The sequence below is a fragment of the Dasypus novemcinctus genome, chromosome 19, assembly GCF_030445035.2.
Source record: "Dasypus novemcinctus isolate mDasNov1 chromosome 19, mDasNov1.1.hap2, whole genome shotgun sequence".
Classification (NCBI taxonomy): domain Eukaryota; kingdom Metazoa; phylum Chordata; class Mammalia; order Cingulata; family Dasypodidae; genus Dasypus; species Dasypus novemcinctus.
This window is the reverse complement of record NC_080691.1, coordinates 27,877,117-27,889,769: the sequence shown is the minus strand read 5'-3', so window position 1 is coordinate 27,889,769 and position 12,653 is coordinate 27,877,117. Positions and strand designations below refer to the sequence as shown.

Genomic DNA, 12,653 nt, shown 5'->3' with positions numbered 1-12,653 from the left:
CCTAGAGGCACCTCCCTGCCCCAGCCCCATACCCTGGCTCAAGCCCACCATTCACACACGTCTGCCAGGGCAGGTCCTGGGGCACCCAGCCCCCTCCCCAGGGTAGAGTGTGGGCTCTTGGCCGTGTCATCCGGGTTCTGTACCAGTTCTTGGCCACGCGGCATCTCCAGACCTGACTCGCAATGCCTTGGAGGGTTGTGAAGCTGGGAGAATTCCCTCCAGAACCTTCTCAGCACCTGTTGGGTTCTGGACGTGGTGCTGGGTGATGGCACTGGGGGGAGAGGTGGATGTGGGCACTGCGTGAGGAGAACAACACCTGCTTTCCAGGTGGGGTGGTCCTGGAGCCCCAAGAGATGCTGGGAGGCACACCCGACCCCTGGGGGCACTTTATTTGGGGGGGTGCCACATGAACATCCTCCCTGGAGGCCAGCAGAAGATGTCTGGGTGAGGTCCCCAGTTTGTCCCCAGGGCCAGACATGGGACACAAAGTGATTCAGGAAACCAGGGTGCACACCGTGCTCTGGTCAGGGACCTCTGGGTTCACAAGTGGTGAGGCAAGGTGCCACGATGCCCTCGCCTGCCACATGAAGGGCTGTGAGAAGCTAGTAAGGCACAGCTGCGTCAAGCTGCGGTGGGTGGGGTGGGGCAAAGGGAACCCCTTCCCTGGGGACAGCTCAGGGCCAGAGGGGCAGACGCACAACCACAGACAGCAGAGAGGGTTCCTGCAGCTGTTTACTTTGAAAACACAGGAACAGAAACCCACCAACAGGGAGCGACATTCTGTGTATATGTCAAATAAATCTTGGTTTGGGAGTGGATGTGTCTCAAGTGCTTGAGCCCCTGCGTTGCAGGGAAGGTCCTGGTTTGGTTCCTGGTGCTCCTGAAACAATAAAAACAAACAAGCAAAACAAACAAAGCCACCTCGGGGCAGCCACATGGCCCAGATTGGTTGCCCCAAATGCATGTTCAGATTGGGGTCACAGTGATATTTTGGGCCTCAAAATTAATGTCAGTTCTGAGTCAGTGTCCAATAATCCCTGAGTGTCTGATCATTTCCTTTTCTCATGGGGAAAGCTGGGAGGAAGATGAACAGTATAAAATGGGGAAGCACAGCAGGGTGCTATCTGAAGAAGACCCGGGCATCCCTTCAGTCAGGGCTTCCAGGTCTGTAAATGATCCTGATTTTGGAATTGAGTGAGGGGGCATGACTCTGTTTTTTGGCACTTGATCTAAAACCCTTCTCTTATACAAATCAGGAAAGGATTGAGTAGATTTTCTATTTCACTTACACATATCCCACAATCCCCTACCCAATATCATAGGTTTCTGCAGGGCAGACTCTTGCGACTGCTGCTTTGAGTCTAGGGTCATTACACTAGCCACGCCCACTTGGTCTTTGTCAAGTGCTGCCACTTAGCTCCTGACACCCTGGCATTCCATCATCCCTGTTGTGTGGGAAAATTTCTTTCAAAAAAATCAAGCACAAAGTTTCTTAGATGCTATATAAAAGTGTTAGTAACCTGCCAATACCTGGAGACATTGCTGCCATGGATGACGCATTTTGGGCAAGAGGAATGTGTTGCCTTGGGCTTGACTCACCACCCGCTCAAAAGTCACATTTAAGAATTCTCAATTGGGGGTAATTCTCAGATTACATTACCAAACTGTAAGGGAGTTTTGAGCTACTGTGGCATTTTGCTGTTTCCGTTGGTTAGTGCTTGGTGTGTGAATTGTTGGAGAAATAACAAATTATCATGAAAAGCAGCGGCTTGAAGGAAGAATAACTTTATTTCTAGAACACATTAGTTCATGTGTGGGAAACACCCTATGCAGCACAGTTTCCCCCATTTGAAAGGTCTCCCCGAATGTTCTGGGTTTTTTACTTTGTCGTGGCAAACCACTGCGTCTGGCAGGAGCTCACAGGGGGCAGAGTCAGGATAATAAATGAGACACTCTGAGGAAGCCTCAAAGCGGACTTTTCTGGGGTGGGGTTTCCGTGGCTTCTTTCTGAGGCCCCAGTCCCCCCCAGGTCCAGCCTGAGGTTCAGGGAGTGCATTTGGTGCAGCTAAAGCTCCCTTTCGGGAGCAGCTGGATTCAGATTCTTTTTCTCCGGTGCGTGGGGACATCCCAGGGGCTGGTCTTCGTTTTGCTCCCTTTGGGGGTCCTTCCTGCCCCTTGGTCTTTTTCCGGTGTGTAATCCAGTGAAGGGCCCTCCGTACGATGTTGTTTCTTCTGGGTTCCTGGAAATCCTGTGTTTTTTCCAGGCCTGATGGGATCATCAAGAAAGGGTGTCAGGAAAATCTCTGATCTGGGTGAGGGGCTTCTCTTCCCTTGGCCTTGGGGATCCCTCAGCCCTTTTTCTGGTGGACGTTTTCTAAGGAGGACTTTAGATTGTTCCCCAATTGGAGAAGTGGCTGGAACGTGGTCCGATTATACTGCTTCTTTGTACGGAGGGCTAAGAGAAGTCCTCCTGCCACAGGTGGCTCTCCCTGGTCTCCCTCCAGGACCCACCACCTGAGAAGTGGCCAGGCCCCCACTGGCTCCTCCCTGGGCATGGCCTGAGAGGCCCCAGAAGCCAATGTACCTGATTCCAGGTTTAAGTCCACTGGGCTGGCCTGGACTTGTGGCTCTATGTCCACCCCAATGGACAGGGGGTTAGTTGTGCTGCTCGAAGTTGTAGCAGCAGCAGCCAGGTGTGCAGGGGTCAGGGGTAGAGGGCGACTGCCCAGGACACCCCTGCACAGGCTAGGATTGGCCCTGATTTCACTGGGCTGAATTAAGGGGAGGGAGAGGGCACAAGGGTGGGGTGCAGGGATGCCTCTTGCCCATGCCCTCTGTAGATGTCCTGAAGGCACAGAGGGCAGAGCGGAGAGGCAAGGCAAGGCAAGGGAAGGGGTGGGCAGGGGCAGGGAGCAGGACAGGGTTGTGGGGCAGGAAAGGGAGGAACAGAGGGCTGGCAGGTGGAATGGGCCACAAGCCACCTGGGGCAGAGATGGAAGAGCTGCCGGTGGGGATGAGAGGAACTTTGGGAAGACGGAAAAAGAGGGGCGGGGTGGGGGAAGCCAGGATGCAGGGGTGAGTGGGCTCGGGGTAAAGGTCAAAAACAAGGTTGGGAATGTGGGGGGCAGTGCCAGGGAGGATTGTGGAAAGAGGGAAATGGCCAGTGGTGGGGAGGAGGGGGCGGCCAGGGTGGAATAAGGGGGGAAGGAGTAAAAGGGAGGGAAAGAGGAAGGAAACGAAAGGACCAGGATGGTGCCTGCAACGGGAGGGTGGGCTTCCCCAGACACCACCTGGAGGGAGGTTCTCACCCCCAGCAGTGCTGCTGGGGCCTCCCACAGAGGGACAGGTGGTTGTGCCCCCGGAGGGAAGAGTGGGCCGCCAGAGGCAAGTCTCCCAGAGGACCCAGCCAGAGATCTCACAGGCGGGTCACTCTGTGGGTGTGGAGGTCGCCTGGCGGCCAGACACCAGGCCACCAAAGGGGTCCCAGATGGAGCAGCACCCTCCGCACGGTCCCCCTTTGGCGGGCGGTCATCCCGGGGAGGTGGAAAGGCCCACGGGTGACAGGTGATGCGACAGTGTCTGGCCGCTCCAGGTTCCTTGCGCAGGGGGCTGCAGGAAAGAAATCAGAGGCTTTAGTCAGAGGAAGAAGGGGGCAGGGAGCCCTAGCAGGCCTGGCCGGGGAGGGGCTGCTGCTGCCTCCGTCCCAACTGATTGCTTGCAGCCCGGGTTTCTCGCAGACATTTCACCCAATCCCCATGGCTTTCCTGTGCATTTTTTTGTCTCCGTGGTCCCATTTCTTATTCCCCCCGAGAGTGCTCTGGGAACCTGGAGAGCACAGGTCATGCTCAGGAGGGGGAGCAGGAAAGAGGGAATAAACAGGAATCACCTTTTCCGAGGAGGACTCACACCTGGTGTCCCCACGGCGCCTCCCTGGCAAGCTCTCCAAGCTGGGAAATCAGGAGACTGGGTTACACGTGGTGAGGGCAGGAGGAAAACACCTGCTCTGGGGCTGCATGCCATAGCCTGTTGGGTGAGGCTTCTAGAGAAATAGATTCTAGGAGCTCCAAGAATGGGGAGATCATGTCCAATGGTCACGGGAAACAATGGAGGGGCTCACACACGCTTCATGGGCAATCATTTCTCAAGGACTTTCCCACGAATTGTATCATGTGATCCCTACACATAGCCTGTTCATTCCCTGCAAAAAAAAAGCTATTTCACGGGAGGAATCTCAGGTTTAGTGCGCTTAAACTCTTTGCCCCTAGCAGGCTACACAATTCCTGCTTTCCCATTCCACCAAGATTTGTTGCACTGTATCACACACACGTTGTATGTCCAGCCCCTTCCCTCTTTCTTTGTCAGGATGTGTGGAGGATGTGAGAGTGTCCCAAGGTCTGAGCGTCTTCCTTGTGTTCATGCCCTCTGGGACCTCTGTTCTCTGAGAGGGTCTTTAACAACTTTGACGGGCTCAGACTAGGAAGGTGACTTTGGCTGTGCAGGATTGAGGCTTTGGTTCACCCTTGGAGCAGATGTGTTGGGAGAACAGAACCTTACCTGTTAATTCACCCTTTTCCTCGATCCCCTTGCCTCTGCGCTGACACTGTCAAACCAAAAAAGAAGATAGGATCTCATGGGATACAATCTCTGTCTTTTCAAGGAAACCTTCAGAACCCTATCCATCAATAACGTATCCCTTGTATTAGTCTGCTAAACCTTTTTAGGGAGTTAATTCCAGTGATTATCTTTTCATCTTTGAATAACACATTTTTTTCTGGATGAGCTATCAATTGATTTTTAGTGGAGTCTTTTTTGAGAAGAGCCTTCTTATGAAGAGGACACAGAATCTGCACTCTAGAGGAGCAAGTGTGGCTTCATAGAAGGCTGCTGGTCCCTGATATCCCAACTTGGACAAGAACATGTCCTTGAGCCTTCCCAGGGCTCAGCACTGCTTTCCACACCAACCCTGCCACATGGAACCCGCTTGTCCGAGGGAAACCTGCTGAGGGATATGAAGAGTGAGCAAGTGTTGAGAGACTGTCTTTAGTTGAATACCCTGAACTTCTTAAAACTTACAACCCGTTGCCACCAAGTATGACTGAATTTATCCTGGAGCCCTCTGCCACACCCACATGGACGATTTATGAGTTTTGAAATGAAACAGTTGCCCCACTTCAAAACAGCCTTCCCCTACCTGCTCCCTAGATGATAGGGTCTACTCTGTGAGAGGTTATTACTAAGGTGTCCCTCTGGGCCTACATAATGGGTTTAGAAAGTGAGAAGTGGGATAGGCAAAAACAGTGAGTCTCGGCCATTAACTGATCCCAGGGTCCCTTACCTCACTCAAGTCCAGGTGTCGCTGGACTCTCCGAAATTTCACCTTCCTCTTCTTAGAGTGGGCCAAGATGGTGAAGAGCCCCACTCCAAGGAAGAGGAAGAAGAGAGATCCGAGTACCCCTATGGCTGTGCTTTCGCCCAGCCACAGGGTACTGAACAGAATTAGAACGAACAGGAATGCCTCCATACTGCATACGCAATCGCTGCCTCAGGCAACTGGCCCTGAGCAAGCACATTTCAGCCTAGAGTTCTGAGGTGACATCACAGGGCTTCAAACAGTCACAGTGGTTCAGTTGGTGGGGGAGGGGATGACCAGAGGAAGGTGTCCCCACAGCCCATCCCCCCTTGTTCTCCTCAGACCCCACCAACACCCTTCCTCATCCTTTTGTTCTCTCCATAGTTTTCTGTGGCTTCCTATTTTACAAATACACACTTAACTCACTTCATTGGTATACTTTAAGTGTAATTTTCCATTTCACTCTGGGCAGAAATATAGACTGACCAGTGTACTAATTCACCAATTCCATCATGGCCTTTGACAATGTGACTTTCTCCCAGGAATTTTGCCAAAACTCTTGATTTACACCTAGAGACTCCTCTTCTCTCAAGCCTAGTGGCCTGTTTTTTGTTTGTTTGTTTGCTTGCTTGTTTCTTTGTATGTGAGTGTGTGTGAAATACCCTAACATGTATCAGAGTTTCTCCCCATGATCACTACTGAAATTTGGGCTTAGATATTTCTGTTTGTAATGTTTTTGGTCAGATTTTTCTTTTAGGTAGAGAATTTACCAGACCTAGCAGATCTTTTCTCCACCAGCTTTCTCCAGTATCAACTTTCCCATCAGCGTCTTTACCCAGGGAACTTACAATTCAAGCCATGTTCCTGTATTTACTCTCTCTTGACTTCAGGAGGGTTCTTGGTTTTTCATTAAAGTCTTTTCAGAAAACTTGCCATTTAATGTTTCACTTAATTAATATGATTAAAATTTTAATGGATTGAAGGATAACATTAGATTAAAATCAAGTATTAGAAAAATGACTATTTATACAAATTTAGCATACTGAGAACAATCATTTCCCACTCATACTAGGGTAAGCATAGAACCATGATTTCACCAAAATTGTCAGAGACTATTTTTCAAAAATTCTTACAATTAAAATGCAATTTAAGATGACAAGGCATTCAGAAATGGCCTCCCACTTGAAAATATCACAATGCCGGATTATTTAGATTGAGCCCATTTTGAAAAATACTTCTGAGCTCTCCAGAACTTAGAATAAATCCTCAATGGACTACAGAAGTCACCACTACAAAAATCTCAACAACGAAAATCAAGAGTGTTAAACTTATGACTGAAACTAGAATGAAAAGACCACACTGCATCCAGGTAGCCTTGGAATTGTGCCCAATGCATGATCCTAGTGGTTTATTGGATGTGAGCCCCACTGAGGAACTGCCTTTCAACTTGGCTAGTTGGAGGAGCTTGATATGTAATCCCATGTAATCAAAATGCCACCTATCTGCTACAAAAGATCTTTGTCTTTAATTGAAAAAAGGGACTTAGAAAAATTTAGATGATGCCCAAGTGAGTGAAACATCTAGCTTTTGTTGGTACTTGGTGGGAACTTGACAATTACTATCAAAACCTTCCTGAATAATGTATAACTGTAGCCTCTCCCTCATATAATCCAAAGATTTGAATTATACCATTCTCGCAGAATGAGGATCCCAATGAAAGAAAGAGCATGAAAATCCATCCGAATTGTTAAGTCCATAGCATCTGGGAGAAACCAAGTCAAATCACCTTTAGACATCTTCTGAAGATTCCTAAAGTTAAAAAACATATTGCTCATATTTTACAGTTAGAAAATAGATGAGAAAACCATTTACCCTGAGCAAGATTGAAAGTAGACTTTGAGCAAGCAGCAGAAATTAAGTATGAACTGGAGATGCTAGAAATGGATGAAATTGGAGCAGTTTGATATGGTTATGAATTCCAAGAGTAGATATTGGATTATGTATGTAATCTGGTCTGTACCTGGGCATGATTAAGTTATGAGTAGGGCTTTGATTCAGCCATGTCATTAGGGCACTGAGTCCCTGCCTCTTGGTGGGTGGGGACTCACAGATCAAAGGCATGGCAAAGGACAGTGTTAATGGTTTATGATGTTAGAGTTTGATGCTGAAGCCTTCAGCAGGGGCCTCAGGACATATACTCACAGAGGAAAGAGAAGCCAGCCCCAGGAAGAGAGGAATGCTGAGCTCAGGAAGAAGCAAGCCCTGGGAAGAAAGGAACCCTGAACCCAGAGAGAAGGAAGGCTCTGGAAGGGAGGAACTCAGGAAGCTTGAACCCTCACAGCCATCCACAGCCATCTTGCTCGAACACATGAAAACAGAATTTGGTGAGGAAAGTAAATTTTGCTTTATGGCCTGGTATCTGTAAGCTCCTACCCCAAATAAATACCCTTTATAAAAATCAACCCATTTCTGGTATTTTGTACCAGCACCCTTCTGGTTGACTAATACAGAAGCAGTATACAAAGTAAGCATGCTTAAAGAGTTTAAAAAGAATTCTCAGCTCTAGGCCTCCTTTATATTTCAGGTACACAGGCTCATAAGCATAGTCATCAGTATCAAGGGCTCATGATTGGACAATTCTTCTTTTTTTTTTTTTTTAATATTTAAGTAATGTGTTTATTTTTTTTACAAAGGACTTTATTTTTTTATTCATTTTTTAAAAAATATTACATTCAAAAAATATGAAGTCCCATTCAACCCCACCCCCCCACCCCCCACTCCCCCCACAGCAACACTCTCTCCCATCATCATGACACATCCCTTGCACCTGGTAAGTACACCTCTGGGCATCGCTGCACCCCATAGTCAGTGGTCCACATCATAGCCCACACTCTCCCACATTCCATCCAGTAGGCCCTGGGGGGAATCTATAATGTCCCGTAGTTTGGACCATTGTTCTTTGTTGGTCTTTGCCGTTACACTTGGGGATTACTGTTGTTCCATTGGGGAATGTGACAGAGCTCCCCTGGGTAGGAACTCAGCACTCCCTCAGTTGATGTTTGTAATTCTAACTACTATAAAAATACCCAACATATATCAGAACTTTTTTATGTCCCCTATACACATGACCTGGAGAACTACTCCCACTCACGTGCCCCCCCATCAATAACACCCCACACCAGTGTTCCTCCCCTGCCAGAGCTGAACCTCTCTGTGGTCCAAAACTTCACAGCAATGAAGCCTAATATATTACCAAATTCAATTAATAGCAAAATGAAATATAGTGATGGGTTTAAAGTTTAGAAATAGAATACATAACAAGTTAGAAATGCTACAATAAAGTAAAAATTAACGGTTGTATTAATAAAATGAAAAATATTATAAAGCTTTTTTTCTAACATTTTGATTTTCATCACTCTAATAGCTGTTGCCCTGTATGTACAGTGCAAGGCACTTTCTTTCATTTCTTCCTCAGTGTCTGCATCCTTTTTTTTTTTTCCTAGTTTTTAAATTTTGTCTTCAAAAAAGTTTTAGATCACAGTCATTCACATACACAGTATAGGGGGCTCCCATATATCCAACATCAAACCCTTTTCCCCTTTCCCCAGCAATGATCTTTTTACATGTTCATGTTATATTTTCTGTAGCTGATGTACAGATTTTGAAACATAGCTGTCAAACATGTTTCCAGTTTGGTTTCCACTATGGTTTATATTTTAGACAGTACAAATTTCTAAATTTTTAGCTTCCTTATGATTTATATTATGGTTTACATTTTAGCTTATAGACTTTTATACACTTTTGGTGTAAGTTAACATGCCCTATGTCCATCATTGCATGATCTTGTGGAGCACTTCCATTGCCGCCAAGTTGTCCTGCTTCCATCTATTCCATACCTCTCTCCCCTTCCACTCAGGGCCCACAGTGACAATCTTCATTACTTGAGGTAGTAAACTAGGCCTAGAGCTACAGGGTGTCTAAGAATTACCTCCTGAGAGCCTCCCTGTTGCTCAAATGTGGCCAAACTCAGCATATAAATGCATTACCTTCCCCCTAGCATGGGACATGACTCCCGGGGATGAGCCTCCCTGCCACTGAGGGATTACTACCAATCACTAACTGGTGATGCAACTAGAGAGAGACCTTGGATAAAAGGGTCAACTCAGACCAACAGAATGTCTCAGCCTACATGTTGGAACAAGTGTTAAAAATTGCTTTTTGACCTTGAATCAAAGGGGGAAATGGCAAAGGCAAATGAATTTATATGGCTAAGAGTCTTACAAAGAGAGTCAGGAGGTCATCAGAGGGGCCATGCTTAAGCACACTTCAGCAGGACCCCAGAGACAACCAAAGTAGGTACAACCCTAGGTGCTGGTTCTCCAGAAGGCTATGGAAATCCACAGGTATATATGGTCATGGCAGATGGATTTGCAGTTCTGTGCTATGTCAGAGGGCCGTACTTTGGAATTTGTGCTCCTATGATGTAGCTGGACTCAGATGTGACCTTCTTACACATACCTCTTCTGTCACTTTCAGTGAACCTGTGGTTGGTGCTAGGGTTGGCGTATACTCAGGGGATTTGAATCTCTGGGCTGCCCATGAGCCAACTGGGCCCTGAACCTCAGCAGAGTTGCCACTCCTAATCTCTGGTTCTTTGGACTTACCAGGTCAGCTAAGAGGAAGGTGAAGATGGCCAACCAGGTAACCAAGAGTGCCAACAACTGCAAGCAGAGGAATTGCATCCATCATCCATGTGGAATCTAAGCCTCCTCTTGATCTAGAGGTGGGGTGTTTATCACCATCCTAGGGTGCACAGAATGGAGGAATAAAAGATGGATTAGAGTGTACTTACTGATATTCTACTGTAAAACTGTCGTGACTAGTAATAAAAGAAATCGTAGCATTGAGGTGGAGAAAGTGGCCACAGTAGTTGCTGAGGGCAGGGCGAGGGAAGAAGAGATGTAATGTGGGGGCATTTTTGGGACTTTGAGTTGTCCTAAATGATATTGCAGGGTCAAGTGCTGGACTTCATGTATCCTGCCATAACCCAGTGAACATACTAGGGGAGAGTGTGAACGACAGGGTAAACTATTATCTATATAGTGCAGCAGTGCTTCACCATGTATTCACCAAGTGCAATGACTGTGCCACAATGATGGAGGAGGTTGTTGGTGTGGGAGGAGTGGCGTGGGGGGGTTGAGGGTTATCCGGAAACCTCATTTTTTTTTGAAGATTTATTTATTTTTTTATTTCTCTCCTCTTCCCCCACCCCCCCCACCCCGGTTGTTCTCTGTGTCTATTTACTGCGTCGTCTTTGTCCTCTTCTGTTGTTGTCAATGGCATGGGAATGTGTGTCTCTTTTGTTGAGTCATCTTGTCCCATCAGCTCTCCCTGTGTGCTGCACCATTGCTGAGCAGGCCTCCCTTTCTTTCCCGCTGGGCGGCTGTCCTTACCTGGTGCACTGCTTAGTGAGGAGCTCCCCTATGTGGGGGACAACCCTGCAAGGCAGGGCACTCATTGCCTGCATCAGCACTGCACATGGGCCAGCTCCACATGGGTCAAGGAGGCCTGGGGTTTGAACTGTGGTCCTCCCATGTGGTAGACAGACACCCTAACCACTGGATCAAGTCTGCCGCACTCATATTTTTTAATGTAACTTTTTTCATGAGGTATACAGCTTCAAAAACATACAATTTAAAAAATGATGGAGTGGGGGAGGTGAGGAGTGGGGTATATGGGAACCTCATGTTTTTATATCTTTTTAAATATAACATTCTTTGTGATCTATTAACTTTAAGAAGTGTAAAAAAATTAAAAGAATTCTCAGTTTTCAGAAGCAAAATGAGTTCAAAACTTTATTTCTATTCACATCATAGTGGAACCAAAACATAAGAAAGTGAAAGAGAAGACTGAAGCATTGCCAACATTTAAATTGAGATGTATGATTTCTTTCAAAAGCTAACAATAAGGAAATTTTCAATTAAAATTGTTTAACAAACAACTATCTTTCAAAGATGAATGATGAATTCTGAAAAATTGGTAGAAATGGTGGCATAGTTTAAGAATTTCCTCATAAAATAGAAATTAACAGGAACAGGAAGCAATAACAGTAAAAAGCATATGATGGAAGCGGACTTGGTCCAATGGATTGGGCCTCTGGCTATCACATGGGAGATCCACGGTTCAAACCCTGGGCCTCCTTGACCTGTGTGGGCTGGCCCATGCACAGTGCTGATGCACACAAGGAGTGCCACCCCACGCAAGGTGTCTACCGCCTAGAGGAGCCCCATGCACAAGGAGTGTTCCCTGTAAGGAGAGCCACCCAGCATGAAAGAAAGTGCAGCCTGCCCAAGAATGGCACTGCACACACGAATAGCTGACACAATACGATGACGCAACAAAAAGAAACAGAGATTCCCGGTGCCGCTGAAAAGGATAGAAGAGGTCACAGAAGAATACACAGCGAATGGACACAGAGAGCAGACAACTGGAGGGAGGGGAAAAGGCAGAGAAATTTTTTTTTCAAGATTTATTTATTTATTTAATCCCCCCCCCTCCGGTTGTCTGTTCTCTGTGTCTATTTGCTGTGTCTTGTTTCTTTGTCCACTTCTGTTGTCATCAGCGGCACGGGAAGTGTGGGCGGTGCCATTCCTGGGCAGGCTGCACTTTGTTTCATGCTGGGCGGCTCTCCTTATGGGGTGCACTCCTTTCGCGTGGGGCTCCCCTACGCAGGGGACACCCCTGCGTGGCGCGGCACCCTTGGCGTGCAACAGCACTGCGCATGGGCCAGCTCCACATGGGTCAAGGAGGCCCGGGGTTTGAACTGCGGACCTCCCATGTGGTAGACAGACGCCCTAACCAATGGGCCAAGTTCATTTCCCTAGGAGAGAATTTTTTAAAAAACATATGACATTCTGACCAAAAGAGATGACAAAGCATTATGAAGAATTTCCAAAATTCAAGAGAGTGGACAAAGTACCAGTAACTCCCAGCAGTTCCTGCTCTTCATGTTTGTGCAAGGAGAAGCAGAGGGAAGCCACTGAGTCTCAGAAGGACCTGGGAGCATGAGAAGCACATGCTGATAGTTGCAGGGACTTTGGCACTTTGATATTATTTATGAATTCCAAAAATAGATATTGGATTGTGTTTGTAAACTGGTCTGTCCCTGCAGCGATATTAGATTATATTGGATTCAGAGGTTTCACTTTTACTTGGTTAAATAATGATTAAGGCTTTGATTGGGAAATATCATTAGGATGTTGCATTCTTGCCCCTTGGTGGGTGGGCATTCACAGAGAAAAGA

The 12,653-nt window shown here is 47.1% G+C and overlaps 1 protein-coding gene and 1 long non-coding RNA gene across 4 annotated transcripts in view; one reads left to right on the top strand and one right to left on the bottom strand.

The window, feature by feature from the left end:
• Positions 1-1,769: 1,769 nt before the first annotated feature.
• Positions 1,770-12,653, bottom strand: part of LOC131274580 (proline-rich protein 36-like) — a 241,317-nt gene continuing 230,433 nt past the window's right edge. For 2 of the 3 annotated variants that reach the window (XR_011646511.1, XR_011646512.1), the window contains 4 exons: positions 4,555-4,600; positions 3,887-3,947; positions 2,585-3,609; positions 1,770-2,266 (listed from right to left, as the gene is read on the bottom strand). Coding sequence is in view for 1 of the 3 variants with exons in the window: in XM_058281440.2 (XP_058137423.1) it covers positions 1,803-2,266; positions 2,585-3,609; positions 3,887-3,947; positions 4,555-4,600; positions 5,336-5,521 (1,782 nt within the window). In the remaining 2 variants the exon portion in view is untranslated. Of the gene's footprint in view, positions 2,267-2,584; positions 3,610-3,886; positions 3,948-4,554; positions 4,601-5,335; positions 6,316-12,653 lie in introns of those variants that run through there. The other variant, XM_058281440.2, reaches the window with a different exon arrangement.
• On the top strand, positions 7,414-10,197 carry LOC131274579 (uncharacterized). The gene is made up of 2 exons (XR_009181846.1): positions 7,414-7,734; positions 10,018-10,197. It is a non-coding gene; the product is annotated as an uncharacterized lncRNA (long non-coding RNA).